The sequence below is a fragment of the Lagopus muta genome, chromosome 13, assembly GCF_023343835.1.
Source record: "Lagopus muta isolate bLagMut1 chromosome 13, bLagMut1 primary, whole genome shotgun sequence".
Lineage (NCBI taxonomy): Eukaryota > Metazoa > Chordata > Aves > Galliformes > Phasianidae > Lagopus > Lagopus muta.
In genome coordinates this window covers 10,675,434-10,694,358 of record NC_064445.1, presented here as the reverse complement: position 1 = coordinate 10,694,358, position 18,925 = coordinate 10,675,434, and the positions used below count along the sequence as shown (strand labels likewise).

At 50.7% G+C, this 18,925-nt stretch overlaps 1 protein-coding gene across 1 annotated transcript in view; it reads right to left on the bottom strand.

Annotated features, from left to right (window-relative positions):
• Positions 1-18,658, bottom strand: part of LOC125699787 (gamma-aminobutyric acid receptor subunit gamma-4) — a 34,464-nt gene extending 15,806 nt beyond the window's left edge. Inside the window, exons 1-3 of the mRNA XM_048959681.1 lie at positions 18,448-18,658; positions 13,521-13,669; positions 13,250-13,317 (exon numbers count right to left, since the gene is read on the bottom strand). Coding sequence (XP_048815638.1) covers positions 13,250-13,317; positions 13,521-13,669; positions 18,448-18,506 — 276 coding nt within the window. The 5' untranslated portion in view covers positions 18,507-18,658. The remainder of the gene's footprint in view (positions 1-13,249; positions 13,318-13,520; positions 13,670-18,447) is intronic.
• Between the last annotated feature and the right edge of the window lie 267 nt (positions 18,659-18,925).

Genomic DNA, 18,925 nt, shown 5'->3' with positions numbered 1-18,925 from the left:
ACCATGTCCTGTGCTCTTGTCAGGTGCCTTTAAACAAGTCATGCTGTACACGCTGTGCTGTCGATTGCAAACTCCCCAACCACGGTTTGCTCACCTTTGCAGTCTCTGCAGATAGAACTGGACAGGGCTTTCAACACCGAGCACTGCCTCCTGAGATCTCTGCCTGCCAGCTCCCATGCATGTGCAAGCAGGGACACGGTGCTCAGTCCCAGCTGCACAAAAAGAGACCTAAACTTTGAGATATCTTTCCTGTAGTGCAGTTCCCTGTCAGAGCTTCCTTCACATAAAACAGGCAACAATGGTGAGGATGACAAATAGAGTTACAGATTCCAAAATGGGCAGCTGTAGTTCTGGTAACTTCCAGGTACCCAGCTGCAGACCACCCTGTGCCATAAAAATTAACTGGTTTTCTGACACAGAGCGATTTGAGCGTGTTTGAATGCTAGCCATCCTGCTTTTGAGTAACTCTGCTAACCAGGAAAAGCAGGCTTTTAAACCCACCAAGCCCAGACTGCTTCTTTCCCCTAAACCCTTCAGTCTGAGCTATTCTCCTGTAATGCCATATACTGTCCTTCAGTATGTTGTCTCATTATGTGAAACCCCCAAGACAGGTGATGATTTCCGTTGTACCTGCTCCTCTGTTCTTGGGAATGTAACCCAGTACACAGAAATCTGTCACTGTGAACTTCAAGGGCACGTGACCCAGATGTGTGTTTTGTAGCATCTGATTAACAGTCATTACCCAAAGGATCAAGGAAAGTCCTTGAGTCGAGACATGACATCAGCCAGACTCCGGTTTATAGAAGCACGGTCTGTCTGCACTGTCCCCGACGAGGCTATTATTGAAAAGGCAGAGGCATGGGATGCTATATACAGATGGGACAGAATTGATTAAAGAGGAAGATCCAGAACACTTAATGAAGTACTATGCAAAGCACCACACGGAAGAAGCTGCCTCCTTTCAGTTTGTATTCACATCACTCTCAGGACAGGGCATGGCCTGGGTGGAAAATGATGTGTGAACACCTTCAGAGCCAAGCAGGGATGCAGCCCAGTTACTGCGGTCTCTAGGAATTGCCTGGGTTGCTTGCAAAGCAAAGCCACTCATGGCTGAAGTGTTGTTTGCATTTCAAACCTTACCTCTGAATGCATGATGTTGGTCTTACAGCAACTCTGAGCCAGAAGAAGAAAACAGGTGTCAGGAGAGAAAAGGTGAGGACAGAACCTCATAAGATAATGGTAAAAGAATGCTTAGCACTTCGGGCAGGTGCTCTTGTTTATTTGTCCTGTAAGCTGATAGCGTGTTTGATGAGATTTCCTTTGAAAGGGCTAAAAGCTGAGCCTTCTCACTGTATGCAATTAACTCAACAAGGCTGCTACCCCAGGACAGCCTGGTAAGATTCAGATGAGATGCTGGAATTCCTTTAATTGCACCTCCCGTTCCCATGCCACTCACTGCAATTAAAATGAAGCACCACTATGGGCAGTCTGAAACTGCCCAGGACTGCAAAAGTAGCTGCTGCAGTGCCCTGCAAAGCGAGGTGGGCAGGCCCATTAATCCCCTCCCAGGGAGTGCAGTCCAGAACATCCTTGGAAAGGCCCTCCTCATGGGGACATCCCCAAGGCTCTTATTGCCTGAATACGGTCTGTTCCTCCTGCTTGGGCCTGCTCATTGCCCCAGCTCTGCCTCCCACAAAAGCCAAGGCAGGAACAAGAGCTGCAGGGAAATGGCCCACAGATGAAATGAAGGAAAATGGGAAAGTCCACCAGATGGCTAATAAACGACATTAAGCATGTAGCTGTATTGTTTCAAAGCACTAAATCAAGCATCCTGCTGGGTGTAGGGCTCACCAAATGGGTGTATCCCTCTGCCTCCAACCTGACACCTCATGCAGAAGGGACTTTTGGTACAGCAGCACCACTATTTTTTATTTTTTTTTTTAACCAGATCCCAACATATCCTGGTTCACCCAATGGACTGGGAGGTGTCAAATTCAGCACTGTCTCTGAGACTTAGGCTCTGATTCTCACTTACACTCAGTTCTTTCTGCACTACTTGGGGGGAGCTGAGAATCTTACAGAGGCCAAGTAGTTTGCTGCAAACTGTAGACCTCTACAGTGGTCTCAGCACTCTGCTTTCATTTACTTCCTATCCCTCTCTGCTCTCCCTTCAATCTGTAGCTCATGACTCTGCTTCTCTGCCTCATCAAGAAGGCATCGCTACCCTGCCCATACACCCCCACAAACAGAAACAGCTTCAATTATAGTGGCCCTATTCAAGCATCACATCATTTCCCACCCCCTTGCTACCTTCTTGTGGGACTTTGCTTCATTGAGTAAGGCGTACGCTCTCCAGGGCAGGGACCGTCTCTCTCTATGGACTGAAACATGCCTAATGATCTCAGCTGGATGCTAATTCTCATGCAAAGAGAATAAAGAAAGTCCCTCCCACTCCAGACTTAATGATGGAGAAATTGCTACAGAAGCTGTGATTTGAGGACAAGATGGCAAGGAAAGGGTGGCAGAGAAAGGAAGCCATGAGAGCTTTGCTTTCTATGTGGATCAGAGCTGGAAGCTTCCTCCCAGTACAGAAATTGCATAGCATGTCACAGAAGTGTGCAAAACCAGAGAGGATAAGAATGGACAAATGATGTCAGGCAGTGTCCTCTTGTCCCCACAGACTCCTACTGCAGGAGTTTAGGGACAGAGTATGTGGAGCAGGGAATGCACTACAAGTTTCTCTGAACTATGCTCTCCTCTGACTGACCTACTTGCTCCCAGCAAAACTGAGCTCTCAAACTGCCTTTTCATACAGCATGCAGGCAGGACATCGTGCAGAAGCAATGCTAACCACCAACCGTGGGAGCTGTGCTGTGACAAGGGGATAAATCACAGTGTGTGATGGGCCAGCAGACCCACATGAGAAGTCATAGAAGCCTTTAAGTTGGAAAAGCCCTTTAAGATTAATCCAACCATCAATCTAATCAATTAATCCAACTACCAAGTCCACTACTAAACCATACCCCTAACTGTTACATTCACAGCATAAAGCATCATGAGGAAAAAGCCATGGGTGGGCAGCACAGCTCAGCTCTTCAAGAATCAGTGAGCCAGGATGACACCTAAGAGACAGGCCTACGTCCCAGATGGAGATTCTACACTGTCCTCTCACCAAAACAGGTCTCAGAGGGCACAGTGCACCCCCCCACCCATGTCCCTGGGTTACTGTCCATTGTAAAGAAAAACGTGTGCTGGCCAGGAGGAAAAACAGTGTTTGCACGTAAAAATCCCTTTCTAAACCTCATCTCCAAGGAAAAAATACATACCTAAAAAAAGAAGAAAAGAAGAAAGAAAGAAAATCTGAGAATCTGAGGAAGTTCTGCTTATGCAGAGTGGGATGGCTTTGTGCCCTCTGCAGAAATCATCACTCCTGACACTGTTCTCTCCTGGTCCTAGATAAAGAACAAGCGTACTCTGCTCCAATGACTCTTTCAAGGAAACCTGTTTCATCTTGTCTCTCATGCCCCTTGCTGTGCTTGCCAGCTTTTTCTCCAGGCCCTGCCAGTTCCTCAATTTAGCTCCTTCTCCCCGCTTCATGTTGTTTTTCCTTTCTCAGTTCTTCTTTTCAAGCTACCATAAAATCACAGCCCAGCCTAATGTGATTTCAAGGGAGCACAGGCTGAGAGAAGCAGCTGAGAGAAAGGAATCAGGTTACAGAAGAAGGACAATTTCTGTATCAGTTGTTGAATATTCAAGGGCAAAGCTAGCTGGTCCGCAGTTACAGAAGGGACATCAGGCCAAGTGACTCTCCAGCAACACAGTCACATTTCAGACAGGTGTGACTAACATTTGGAAGCCAGGACACCAGCCACTGGGCAAGCAGGTCCTGCAGCTCTGCTGCTCCAGGCTGCTTACTCCCCATAGCATCTGGTTGCTGCAAACGGCTCTTTTCCTCAAAAACCAGAGCCCTATTTTTGTTCTGTGTAGATCCATTCTATGCATACTCCCCTTCCAAAACTCACCCCAGTTCCTGTAGAAGCAGATCCAAGAGGAAGTGTCAAAAACAAGGCTTACTGTGTTCATGACATACTTGCTCTGACCTCCCGTTCCCAGCCACAAGGAGTTCCCTTTCCCCACTCCTATGTTTTGGCTCACACGTACCCCGTGCAGCTGCCTGGGAGCTGCCACTGCCACCTGCCATTTGAGATCATCAGATGGCTAAACCATTTCCAGCTAACTGCAGGCCAGAGAACAACCACAGAACCCTGACAACAAAGCTCTCTTTGCAGGAAGATGGACATAAAACGTCCCAACTACCATCAGCTCCACACCACCAGCGTCTGCCCAAGGCTGCTGACCAAGCTCACTCCTGTGCCCACAGTGCAGCAGGCGTGATTTTTCCATAGTTTGAGGAGCTGTTGTATTTGGCATATATTTGGGACCTGTCTCAGCAACACGGCTGCAAAATGGCCGCAGCGAAGCAAAGCGGTGCTGGGGAAGGCTGGCCTGCTGTATGCAATACAGCTGTATGGCTGCAAAGCCCTACCTACCCCCTCACTTGTGACCCTAACACATCTCCCACCAGCACAAAAGGCTGAAGACTCAGGCACCCAAGACGGGCATGGGAGGAGGCAGAGAGAAGCGGAGCTCTGCCACAGCCCCATGTGGAGGCTCAGGCCTGCTCACATGCACTTTTTGTCATGGGTGATCATACAGCAGCCCCTCACTGACAGCCTCATCACATGAAGCCAGGGTGAGGAGCCCTGCCCTGACACCATAAGCTCTGTCTCCATCTCCCAGCACCTCTACTGGGATGTAACAGACCAAGTATTCAGCATTTAGCATCAAGGCACGGAGAGGTTTGTGATGCATATTGCCTGTGGTCCCCCGCGGCTGCTGAATTTGGAGAAACGTGCCATTTCACTGCACACTTACTGCAGGCAGATTTCACGCCAGCCTTTAAGGGAGATGGTAGGATGGCTTCATCTGAGGGTGCGGGAAATAAATAGAACCAATATCTACTGAAAAAACTTTTCTGAAAATAAACTAAAAGCGTCAAAATCTAAAGTGAATTTCTGCAACCACATCATTTCGCTTAGAAACTTTTTTTCCATCAGTAAGCTAACAAAATATTTTGCTTTACCCTTATCTGATTCATTTTATTTCAACTTCTATTTCCCAGTCCTCATTCTGATGCTTCAGTTATAGTGCAGAATTTATCACCATATGAAAAGCAAATCAAAGCATTCTGATGACACCACATGTAAATGTTTTGGTTGTCCCTAAACCCATTTGCCCTCAGGATGCTGAAGAATTTTGTGTTTTTGTCCCAACTAAGGTGTGAGGAAGGAGCAAAAGCTGCTCCCCCGGTGCTGGCTGTGAACCCCAGATCACAAACCCCGGCCTCTACCACCACACTGGCTTCCCTCTCATGCACCTTAAATATCCTGAACTCTCCTGTGAGGAGATCTAAAGCCTTCAGCTCAGATAAATCAACCGCCTTAAAAATAATTCAGCCCATCAAGTGACAACTCTTGGTACAGCTCAGAGCCTATATCTTTCAAATTTGACACAATAGTGCTTTCCCTTTGACTTGGAAGAATCAATTTAACGAGGTTCAGAGCACAGATTAGTACTGGAGTCAAACACATGCTTCCTGGCCTGGCCACAAATCCACGTCTGTGCTGAGACGTCAGCCTCTGGGTACCTGAAGAGCAGCTCCATTAGCTGATGGGTTTGTGATGAAGACAGCCGCATCCGCACTCCTCTCAATGAGCTGCAGCTGTGTGGCTGCTCCAAGCCTGCATCCCCCAGGCACATCCAGGCAGAATTCCTACTTCTCATTGATCCAACCCACTTCCACACCTGCGCACCCCAGAATAGCCTCTTCTGATGCTCTGGCAGAGGGCAAAGCTCCTACTGACTGAGATTGCTCAGGGATGTCCCTGCAGTCTGGCTACCCCAACCAGAGCAAGGAGAGCTCCCTGCTTTTGGAAAGCTGTCATTAGAGTCTGCTAACAACAGGAGCCCCAGTGCTGGTGGAGACCCCTGGAAAGGGAGGCCTAGATGCAGCTTCTGTGGCCGTGAACTATGTTAGAAAGGTTTTCTCTGATTAAGGGTGAGGAATTGCACGTTACAACACAAGCACCTCGGCTCACCACAGTAAACATCCTTCCCTACCTGCAAGGGCTCTGGGCTACCAAACCCTGCATTAAGATTGGATGACAAAATGGGAGCTTTCTCCAACAGCTGGCACAAAATAAATGCAGAATTGAGCCACATCTGCCAGCAGAAGGCCAGAAAACAGATCTGTGAAAGAATTTACAGAAGCCACTTCCTTAATTACTTGTTTTAGGTCTGATTTTTGAGTGGCCCTGTGAGGATCCAGGAGTTGGGCTTATCCTTATGGGATCCATTCCAACTCTACTGTATACTATAGGGTAGTCTATGAATTATGAATGCTGACTTACCCCGCACTGCCTGAGATCTGCAGGCTTCTTGAGCACCATATTGACACTAACGGGTGCAGTCACCATCCCCATTTAGCATCTGACTGGGGATGTTAGTTAACTCTGGGGCTTTGCTCTCTGAAATGCCTCCAAAAAACAGCACTTTTCCTCTCCTGAATCCAGCTGTCCAGGTTTTCATCTTTTACTGAGCTCCAAATTTTAGAGGCAAAGCCCCAGCTTTTTGTTCATCTTTGCTGATAACAAACTCCCCGTGTTTTCTGCACAATAAACAGCCTATAAATAAAATGCCGACATGGATGTCACACAGAAAATATCTGGAGGGGATTAGTGTATGTTCTAGATAATAAATGGAGCTGGTTGAATTATTCATAGTGAATAAATCAGCCGTTATCTGGTTTGGGAGCAGACCCTGAAACTTGTGAAGCTCCTGGGATACGTTCAGGGTGGAAGTAACTCATTTATTTCATTAGACCTTCTGTGCTGCTCATGATTTGTCCCACACGTAACACACGACCGCTGCTATTCCTCAGTGGCCTCATGGATTTTTTCTCAAGACAGTGACAAACGTTGGCTCCAGGAGGGCTGATGCCTTTCTCTGCCTACCCAACTGCACCACCATGGGAACGTGATTGGCTACATGGGGAACACTCCCTCTCCTAATGCTTGGGCACACAGGGCCAGGCTCAGGTGGCCGATTTTGAATGCCAAGGAGTTGAGAGATAAGAGTGCTCTGAGCAAATGAGTATTTGTGGAGCTGTTATAAACGCACCGCCAGCCCCAGTGAGGAGCTGTGCCGAGCCGCCACTCAGGCGTGGAAACCAATGGCCAGAAAAAGCACCAGGACCCTTCATACTCATTTCCCAGCACTTTACATTTCTATAGCATAGATCTTTATCGGGGACCCAAACCTGACCTTGCTCATTACATGAACGTGTTTCCTATGCTGCACACCAGGCAGGCCAAGAGTTGTGCTCGGCCCCTGGCAGATTGCTGCTGCGCACTGTGGACTCTGCAATCCACCCCAGCCGGGGTGCATCTGGGCTGTTGCCTCCTAAACAGATGATTTGTGAAGCATGTTTAAGTCCTTTCAGTTGAGAAGCGCTGTGCAACTGCTGGAGTATTATCAGGGAAGGAGGGGGAGGTAACAGATTCCCTTTACCTATAGGCTTATCTTGCGCTCCAGAGCACAACATTCAAGCATCTTAAAAAGTGAGCCATTTTCATTTCATTTCCTTCCTACTTATTCCAAAGCAGCTGAAGCTAAGTATAATCAAGACTTAAGTGTTCCTCAGAGCCAGACAATTATTACCGGTCTCGCTTTCCCCATCTATTAAGAAGAAATGAAGATATTAACCCGAGCCTTGCAGCCTGACACCAGGGCTGTCACTCAGGGCTTCCCACAGTGGCTCCCATGCTTGCTGCCTTCCCACAAACCCAACTCGCTCCTCAGGACGCATCTCCACTTCAGAGTGAGATGCCACTAAATGCCAAAGGGCTCTCAGTGAGGCTTAGCCCAGTAGAACCCAGCTCACCTCTTGGAGATCTTTGCCCTTACTGCTGGGACAGCTCAGCCAATCACAAACAGCTGCCAACTCACCGCACGCAGTGGCACCCATGGGGATTTTGCTCCAAGAGCCACGCTTCAGCCTCTCTACCACCTGCAGCTCCAAGCGGGGAGGAAGCAATGAGGGCAGCCCCTGCCTCACCACCCCATGCAGAAAACCCCACTGAGCACCTACGGATGAGGACAAAGAGCCCCGGCCCCCCAGGGCTGCAGCCCCCTCCTCACCGCTGCCCCATGTCAGCTTTAGCTGTGGCAGCCCGACCTTCCCTTCCGGCTCCTCGGGGTTTCATGAAAGGAGTCAGTGGGGAGTTCTCTTCATTCACGCTGTGCTTATACTTTTAAATTATAAAGTGTGTCAAATGAGGATTTAATTTATAGTTAACAAGACAACGTTTGTAAATTAATTATTCATCATCTGATAACGAATAAACATTTCCCCTGTTCTTCCCCCACCCCTCCTCCCTTCTTCCCAGGGTTTCACGAATGCATCATACATGCAAATCTATTAAATCTATTCTGCAATACTCTAGACACGGAAAAATATGTTCTTCATCCTCAATTTCGTTAGCGTGTTGCATGGTAACTACTGCAGCCAGGCACAGCATTATGAATTTAATCGTGCGTAGCTTCTCCTTCCTAAAGAGGGGAGGGAGAGAATATTCAACACGTGCATTTGGACATATCAACCTCCTCGGGTACCAGTCTCCCCCTCAGTGGGGGAGGTAAGAAAATAATTTGCTGCAATAGCGGAGGCAGGAGCTCAGTGCTACCCCATGGAAATCGCACACACTTCAGAAGCAGCAGAACCTGGCAATCCTGGTGAATGGCAGAGCACTGTTTTGCTCTTTTTGTCTTTGGTATCATTAAGACCAATGTGGTCTTTTATCAAATTTGGCTACAGAATCGCACACACAGGGGCATCTTGTCTGCTTTTAACACCCTTACATGCACCACAGAGGAGTCTCTCCAGCACAGAACTAACTCTACCTTCACTACCTCTAAGCCTGAGCACCTGAAGACACCAAGGCAAGCCCCTGGCTGAGCAGCACATGTCCTTCCACTTGATCAGGAGGCTGCTGCAGTGCACCATGTTCTCTGCCTAAAGTCCTTCAGCCTCACACTTGGTTTTGCTCAAGAAAAAAAGTACATTGTAACTCAGACCTCTGGGAGGAACTGGAGAGCAGGAATTTCTCCATTGTCAAGCTGGGAACAGAAGCAGTTTTTTAGTCCCACTCATGCTGACCCTCACAGACACTTCATGGGCTTCCTCAGGACTGAAAGGCACTCAGCTCCGACCTTTTTCAAATGCTTTATTTCTACAGAACCATTTCCTGAGCGTTAAGCATCCCTAAAGGAAGGCGATCCAGAGCTCTAGGTGCCCTTGACACCAGTTAAAGCCATAATCTATAGAGATAATGCCATTACTAAACAAAACCAGGAGCAAATACCTTCAGCAAACAACCAGTCAGTGACAAATTTGAACCCAAAGCCCCATCCTTATATCCCCAACTACCACAGCCCTCCCTGGCATCTCTGCCTGCAAATAGACTTAAAAAAAGCAAAGCAGGTTTTTGCACCAGGCTTAGTGACATGCCAAGGACGCCTAACACCGTCTGTGTTAATGAGAATCTAATTGGGCATCCAAATCTGTGGCACAGCCTAGAAAGCTAAGCACTGTGGGTGATAACTCATTTGGCTTGAGGTGCTGCTGGCTGGCACCCAGCAGCAGCAGGCAGCACTGGAAGAGCTCACAGCCATGTGCCTTTCCCCAAAGGCATCTTCTCAATACCGTGGGAAGCCCAGGTGCCTCAAACACAACAGGTTCAGGGGAAGAGAAGCCACGTGTACCCCTTTGGAAATCCTACCCCACTCAGCAAATGGAGCACGAAGCACTGGGTACTGATAGAAATGGCTTATCCTCAAACCTGTTCATCTCAGCCCTACTCTGTAGGGTTGCATCCTTCTGTAGGCCACAAGCTCCTAAACCCCATTGCTATTATTTAAGCATCTCTTTGCTTTCTTTCTGGTGGCTGCCCCAGAGCTGGCACTGCTTAGAAAGTCCTTTTCACAGAGAGAAGAGAATGTAAAATATGCTCAAGTACCTAAATAGGAAACAAGACTGCCATTCTGATCTACAAGAGATACCAGGAAATCACTTTACATTTCTTCCCCTTCCAAACCTGTCTGTGTTCCGCTGACTCCTGAATGTTAATGTTATTTATGACAAGTGATTGATGAGAAGGATGCAGAATTCACACCCGGCCACAAGGCATTTTCAAATCACCTATTCATTTTTAAGGACCGGAATCAGTTTTGCATCCTGACATGATTTATCATTTGGAGGTTGAGCAGCAGCTACGCAGGACCAGCTTCCAAGCACTGACAGAGCATCACCAGGCAGAAGGCAGCAGTGAGTGATTAACCCTGTGAGGAGCGAGAAAAAGATCACAGGACACCAATAGGCAAACTATGTTGTCTTCCTGGAGCCTCCTCCTCTGCCAGCACATCAGATGCTCCTGCAGCCTTCAGATGTGCAGGTCTAACCTAATAGCCACAGACACAGAGCTGTATTTCTGAAGGCAAAACTAGGCGTTTACCTTCTATACAGTTTGGCCTCATGCACGAGAAATGTTTACACCCAAGATGCTGTCATTGCAATGCACCTGAAAGAGATCAATGCAACATTTCCCCTCCAGTAGGCCTTTCAGCTCGCATGAGGCTCTGTGTCTGCAGCAGGCACCACAGACACACAGGCAGAGCAGCTAAAGGAAATCTCACCATGGTTCTCAGGAGAGATCCAGATCTGAGATTCTGGTTCCCTTCCCATGGAAATGTGCATTCCCTCAAGTTGTGGACGGGAAAAAGAAAAAATCGGGTATATGGGACAGGCCTGACAGCTGAGAGAAGGCAGAGCTTCCTTTACAGCTCTAAAAATGGTAATGATACATGCCTACTAAAGACAGCCTGGATCATACATTTGATGCCAGCCTGCCAATGAAGCAGCCAAAGTTCAGCTGTGACACTGTGGCAGCCTTGTTACAGCCCTTTTCTTGTTCTTCAGAAGTTCCAGGTGGGTGCAGCCTCTCTCCTAAGCCAGGAGAAGAATTCAGCAGTGCAGATGGCAGAAGGCTGCCAACCAAGGTGACAAGTCTAGCTGTCCTCAGGACATTTAGTATCAGCCCAGCATCTCAGGAAGGTTGGTTAAGCTCAAGTTTGAATCAGGGAAATTACTTCAGAGGATGGGGCAGGAGACATGCCCATAAAAAAAGTCTAATTGGGGATGTCATGTGGAGGTGTCTTCAGATGTCTGGTCACTGCTGGGAGGAAGGCCTGTGACCCCTTCAAGGGGCAAGGATGGGCAGGGAGCATGGAGACGGCTGTTTTATCTGCCTGATTTCACAATGTACTGCATAACTGAACGTGCCTGAAGCCCCAGTATTTGCTGCCAGACTATTAGCCCAGTGGATCAAAAACCACTGAAGGACTGGGATGGACGTGCATATTTCTCACATCTGCATCACCGTGGCGTAAGCTTTGTTTCTTAGGAAACCAGACTAACAGTGCCTAGTGCCTCTGCTTTGGGGAAGAGCTGAACTCTGAGTGAGTTCTTCTGAGCCACTCTCTGCTCCCCACCCAGTGTGGTCACGCAGATCTCCAAGAGATCTATAAAGAGGTAAAGGAAACAGATGAAGAGGAAAGAGGAAACATGAGGAAATGTACCGTGGCTTGATTTGATTCCCTTGGCACACCTTCAGGCAGGTCAAAGCAGATGTGTGCTGGCAGCCAGGGGTGGCCGCCATACAGCCTGTGTTAGGCACCAAGGGCTGTGGCTCTTTTTCGGGGTACCAGACCCACAAATACAAGGACTGAAAGGGCTGCTTTGAGATGATTTTTGGATTGAAACTTGTCCTACATCTACAGTGCCATTCCTCCATCCTCTGAAGACTTTCCTCAATGAAAATTTTCTACTTGTACCCATCCTGAGAACTCTTTTTTTCCCCACCCCCTTGTTTTTGGGGCAGGGGGCTTATTTCTGCTTCATTCTGCATGGAGAGAGACAAAAAAGAGTCAGACTGTCCTGGCTCTCTCCCTTGTCCTCTCTGTCGCATAGCCCCTTGTCTTTCAAAGTCTGGCAGAAGATGAAAAATGACTTCACACTGAAAACAATAATGAAGGCTTCCTGTGAAAAATAATCAACACTTGCTCTCCAGTGCATAGCCTGGAGGTTCTGCAGAGTGAGGAGCATCTCTACTGAGTGTTTCCAGAGCTCCCAATGCAGCAGAGGCTTGAACCATGAGCAGAACCCATCACAGTGATGGTGGCATTATCTAAGACAGCAGAAGCAGAGCGTTGCACATGAGGCCTTCCCCTCCTGATTCCCCCTCCCAGCATCACAGGCTTTGTGGACACCCAAATTTCTTGTCAGATGTGGCAACAGTTTCTCCCTCTCTCATCTACTACAGCATAAGATCAAACAGAGCAGTGCTGTTCACCCAAAGCATCCTGGTGCCCATGGAGGAAGGAAGAAGCACCAGGCAGAGATGTCCATTCACACGTGACTGGTGGAGATGAGAAAGCTTGTGAAGATGGCAGGATCACTGAGCTCACCTTGCTCCTGACCAGGAATAGTGGTCAGAGCACCGCTTCCCAAGGAAATCAAACAAACCCATCTCTTAGAATCACAGAAAGGTTAAAGTTGGAAAAAACCTGTAAGATCAACTGATCCGATCATCAGCCCATCCCCACCATGCCCACTAACCATGTTCCTCAGTGCCACAGCTACTTTTTCCTGCATACCCCCAGGGACAGTGACTCCACCACCTCTCTGGGCAGCCTGTTCCAGTGCCTCACCACTGTTCCAGAAAATAAGTTTTTCCAACCTGAACCTTCCCTGGCACAAATTGAGGCCATTAGCTATTACAGTTACCTGGGAGAAGAGGCCAACCTGCACCTTGCACAGTCTCCTTTCAGGGAGTTGTAGAGAACAACGAGGTCTGCTCTGATCCTCCTGTTCTCCAGACTAAATCCCGGTTCCCTCAGCCACTCCCCTTGTGCCCCAGACCCTTCACATCTCCACTGCCTTTCTTTAGACACACTGCAGGGCTCAATGCCTTTCTTGTAATGACACCAGCAGGTCACAAGCCAGCAGTGAGGCCTCCCACATCCCATGCCCTCAGTTGCAGTGCTCAGCTCCTACAGCAGCAATACCACTCACCATTTGGATGACAGACACAGGCCCAATGCTGTTCACATAGATATCCACATCGATAAATGTGGGCTTGACTGTAAAGAAAATAAAACAAGTGTAAGAGGGGCCAGAATCACTAGTGAAGGACTAGGGGGAGGTGTAGGCATGCAGCAGGGAGAAGAGAGCGGCTCCATCCGACCAAAAAGCCCAACTACAGCAGCCTCGTTCTTTAAATGGAAAACCTGGGCTAGGTCACCACCCACTGCCAGGCTGCCCACGAGAGCTCAGGGACACTTACTGCCAATATCAGGCCTCAGCTTGTTGTCGTAGTTCTTCAGCAGTGAGTTGAGGATCTGTGTAGCATCTGTCTCCTGTGCCTTGGGGGTGAGGACCCAGGTTTTATTGATGCTGAGGTAATCATAATCATACTCCTCTGTGCTCTCACACCTGGAGCAGAGACAAAAGAAACATCGCTGTGAAATCTCTGTAGTCCTCAGTGGGAGTGGGGGCACAGCTGGGTTTCAGAGGCACTAAAGGGGAGGAGGAGGATGATGATTGGGGATCTCCTCTCAGCAGTACTGCAGAGATGACACACCTCTGCTCATTGCAGGGTCCCAGGAGCTTCAGCTGGGCTCATGGCTGCTGACACCTGGAGTGGGCATCTTCAGGGGAAGACAACAGTGACCAAACAGTATATGGGGGGAAAAAAAAAAAAAAAAAAGCATTTATAAAGAAAACACTTCAGAGATGAGGTCCTAAAGCTACCAAGCAGGCAGCACATGAGCTTGGCTCACCAGGCACGCAGCCATCTGCCCTGCACAGATCCTGGGAAATTAAAGCCTTAAGCAAACTCCTTTGACCTCAGGCCATGATCTGCCACGACCCATTCCCTGCCCACCAACCCTTCCTCTCCACTTAAAGATGGGAAAAGTGGAATATCTTTCAGTTCCAAGCCAGCATTCGTCCTCCTTTGGATACATTGCACTGAGCAGCAGTTTCTCCCCATTGCTATCAAAAATGCCCTTTCTAAACATGTTGTACCTCCCTTTTTCCTAAAGGAGTTTTCCTACCCCCATCTAATTAAATTAGGCCCACGTGGTCACAGGGAAAGAACAAACCACCCACCACCACTCTGGGCAGCTCAATCACGATGCTGTCCTTACAGAATACACAGCCATACAGGTGAGAGGATGCCGAGAGATCCTACATCCCACCCCGCTCATCATCTGCCGTGTCAGCACTGCGGTGCCAGGCAGGGACTCAGCAGGAGCTGCCTGCTGCTGACACCTCCCAGCTGGAGCCCACAGCTCCGAGGTGTGAGCGGGCACCTCCCCGCACGGCTGCCTTCAGAGCCAGGCAGATGATGAGGGGAAAAAAAGTGTTACACGTTCATTTATTAGAAGCTCCTCTTTTAAACCCCTGATGAAAGTTGCTTTCACAACCACTCTGACTCCTTGGCGTCTCCTCAGCTTTCAGGTGCTGGAAAGCCTCTCCCAGCAGGGCTGGGCTGTGTGCGGCTGCCTGCCTGCCTCTGCACGTTAGGTGCTGCTACATCAGCTCCTTGTTCCCTGTCTGATTGTGCGCTGCGCTTCCTAACGAGGCTTAAGGAGTCTTAAGCAGGGCTGTCAGGTTGTGCTTCCCTACCCAAGCTGCAGCAGTGCCAACTCGCTGCCTTTCAGCTGCAGCCCAGGGGCAGCTCCGCAGTCCTGGGGTTGCACCCACCCCAAACCTGGCTCCTGGGGACAGGAGGGACATGGAGGGATGTTTCTCTGCCCACAGCCCAGCAGGGGAGAGTGAGCCCAGCTGCTTTCTTTGCTGCCTTCAGTGGAGTGGGAACATAGCAAAATCTCATGTCAGTGTTCCCTTGACCCTGCTGGGACCCATCCCTGGATACATCAACCACTGGCACTCAGCCCTCCTGCAGCCCCTTGCAACCCAGCTCTTGAATCTCTAGGGCAGTGGCTAAGCTCTAAATGTCCCCATGGGCTAAACCAGGCCAAGCTGCATACCCTGACCTCAGCTTTCTGGCTTTCCCCATTTTGCACTGTTGCTGAACACCCTGTGATTTGTGGTAGGAGCCACTTCCATATTACAGATGCAGTGACACTACCAAAAATATTTTTTTCCTTTTTTTCTCTTCTTCTCTTCTTTTTTTTTTTTTTTTTTTTTTTTTTCCCTAATGCAGCTAATCCTGGGCTACTAAACCACACTAAGCCATTTTAGTATAAGCAAGCCAGCTTTTGCTGGAGAAAATATGCTTTCGGTGAATGCATGTAAGAAACACAGAGCAGCTCTTCATGGCCAGATGTGACTCTGGTGCCACTCTAGAGCCCCCGCCCCAGTGGCCCCAGTGGCCCCAGTGGCCCCAGTTCAAACCACGAGGGAAGAGCTCAGGAGCTATCACAGAGGACAGGAGCTAAGGGATGGAGGCTGTGCATGTCCCACTCCAGCTGCAGATGGGAATGTCACACCGCAAACCTGCAGCAATGCCCAATGCTCCTGTGCACAGTGCTGTCCCTGTGTCTCTGTCTCCTCACACAACGCGGCTTTGGCTGGGTGACAGGGGAAAGCCAGCTCCCATATGTCTCCGTGCAGCCAGGAGGAAAGGCAGAGCCACATTTCCTCACCTCTGCTCGTGGAAATGTCAAAACAGCCACCTCACAGCACTGCTGCTCACAGCCACAGGGTGCAGCTGGGAGCGCAGAGATGAGGACAGCAGCACAGGAGGGCATGGGGACACCGCAGGGCAAAGCTGGGGACCTGCAGGGAGTCCTGCTCTGAGCAGGCAGCATGGCTGGGAAGTGTCCTGTCTGATTGCCCACGTGTACAGATGGGATTGGACAACCCTCCTTGGGCAACCCTGGGCATTACTGCAGGACACTGCCAGTTGTTTCCCTCCCTTATTCTGCTTTACTTGAGCAGGCACCTGTTTTGCTGAAGTTCCCAAGCATACTGATGGGCAGATTAAAAGCAGGGCCAGCTAAGTAGTTCCCAGCAGGTGCGTTCCCAGGTTGCTGAGTATTTGCTGCCCTTCTGCCCCTTTGCTGGGGATCTCAGCTCTGTCCTGCCCTGGTGACATGGGCTGGGGAACTGCAGGGAGACCAGCAGAACTGAGTGCTTCTCCCAGCTCTGCCATGACTCTGCTCAGCAGCCTTGGGTGTGCTGACAAAATCTGGGGCTGCTAGCATTTCACACTAAAAGCTGCCACCATTGGAGTGCTGATGCCTGCCCTGCACACCATCCCCAGTCCTGAAGCAGAGATGTCCAGAAAAAGGTGCTGACCCCAGGCTGTGAGTGTCCCACCCCTCTGAGAACGCAGCTCAATGCCTCGCCTGCACCACAAGAACAGACAGCAACACAGTGCAAGGACATTTCACCTGGATGAAACAACATCGCGCTCAATCCCAATTACTGCATGCTAATGTGTCCTTGTCACCCATCCCAGTGCTTCCAAGGGCTTGTAGGCATGGGAACATTCAGGTAAATTAATCTAAATTAGAAGTAGGCAGAGAATTTAGGGACAGGGGGCTCACTGTACTCGAACAGTACTCGATCTGTTGCACCTGTCATTGTACCTCTCCTTGCACAGCACACCCACTGAAGCCTGCACTGTCGGTGCCAGCTTTCTGGATGTGTAACACTGTGCTGGATACACTTCCAGGGCTCTGAGCTGGATGCCTGGTCCCAGCCAGGCATTGCCATGGGAAATGCTGATGGGGAAATGGCCTGGGGAGTGCTGAGTCACAGCACAGAACATCCAGCCCACCCTGCACCAGGGTCTTACAGTACTTGCTGAGATGAGAGCTTGTACACACTGCATCTGATCTGAGCTCATCACCCAGACACCCCCTGTAAACATAGGGTCGCCTGCAGCCAGAAAAATGCAGTGAGTGCAGGATGAGACCCAGAGGTACGGCTTGCTCCTTTACTCCTCCTTCTCCCATAGTCTTCCTCTGTTACTCCATCACCCCCACACCAAGCACAGCCACTTCTTGCAGCTCAGTGAAGAAGTAGGTACTGGCAGCAGGCAGAAGGGAACCTGGGCCAGCCATAGGGTACAGCTTCTCAATCGAGGGCACATGAATACATAACTTAACATCACCTCCATGCAATTTTGCAGCCTGTCCTCTCCAAGCATAGCACGACAGGAACCGTGATCACCACGGGTCCCTTTCAGCCCTGAACCACCCAATTAGAGCCTGGGTGCCAGGCATGAGCTGTGGGGCTGCTCTCTCAGTCTCCGTGCTGGCATGGCCGGGCTATGGAGGACAGCAGCAGGGACCGACCTGCCCACCCTGAGACCAGGGAGTCTGGCAGAGAAGACCATCAGTAGCAGGATTCGTGCTCCCTGTCCCTGACTGCATTTGTAATGGGATTTGATCGGCTTTAAGGCGGCTTATTCTGTCAATTAGCTTCAGCCAGTGAAATCCCTCTTTTCTCGAGCCCCGGGGGCAACAATCTGCTGACATGTTCCTCCCCGATCTAGCCATTAAACTCATCAGAGGGGATAGCAATTGTTAAAACGGTAATAATGACTAAATAAATAAATAAATAAATGAAATTAAAAAGGAAGAAGAGAAAAAAAAACAAATAAAGAAAAAGAAACTTGAAAAGCCCTCGTGCGCGGGGCCTTTCACTGCTGTTTACAGAAAGGCGCTACGAAGCGCCGGCACTGGGGTACAGCCGTGCCCGCGGCCCCCGCCTCCGCTGCCCCTTCGCCCCGATCCGCGCAGCACCGAGCTCCAGGACCGACACCGGGGCCAACCTGTGGAGCGGGGCAGGGCCCGAGCCGTACCCTCCCGACAGGTGCCGAGGGGGGGGGGGGGGGGGGGCAGCGGAGGGGCCCCGCGCTGCTTTCCGCCCCGCGCAGCTCCGGGTGGAAATGCTCCGGTGATGCGCGGAGCGGCCGGGAGGTGCCGAGCTTCCTTCGGTCGCCCCCTCCGGAGCTCAGCCCTCGGCGGGATTCGGCCGGAGAGGGGATGGCGATGTGGGGAATGGGGCGTCCCCTCGATTCGGGGCGTCCAAAATGGGGACCCGAAGCGCAAAGGCACCGCGCGGGCACGGAGCGGCGGGACGCGGAGCCTCGAGCCGGGCTGCCAGGAGCCGCGGGGGCACGGCGGTGCCCAGACCCCCCGCTGAAGCCGCCCCGCAACTCCAGCCTCCTCCTCGCCCATCACTCCGACGGGAGACTGAGGCAACGGGAGTCCGGCCGGCGGGGTGCTTACCTGGCAGAACGCAGCGCCGGCCCTAGGGCCAGGCAGAGCAGCAGGACCATCGCGGGCATCTCGGCGAGGCGAGGGCCGGCTCCGGGCTTGGGGGGAGCGGCGGCGGCGGGACCCCCCCGATACCCGCTGCGCCGCGCTCCAGCCCCGCCGCCTCCCGCCCGGCTCCGCGCCGCCGGGGAGGCAGGGGAAAGTTGGGCATCTCTTCTGCGAGTCGGCGGCGGGCGGAGGAGGGGCTCCGCGCAGGGTCCTAGCTCCCCGCGAGGGGCCGCCTCCCGCCCCCAGAGGGCCGGGCGGCAGCGGGGGGGCTCCTCGGAGAGCCCCCGTCACACAGCTGTCGGCACCGCGCCCCGGGAGCCCACAGCGGCAGCTGGCAGCGGGCTGGTTCTGCCCCTCTGCGGAACGGGGGGGTGGCGAGGTCCTCGCCTTATTGCTTTTAGTGCATAGAGATTTCTTCTTCTCCATTTATTTTAGTGTTTTA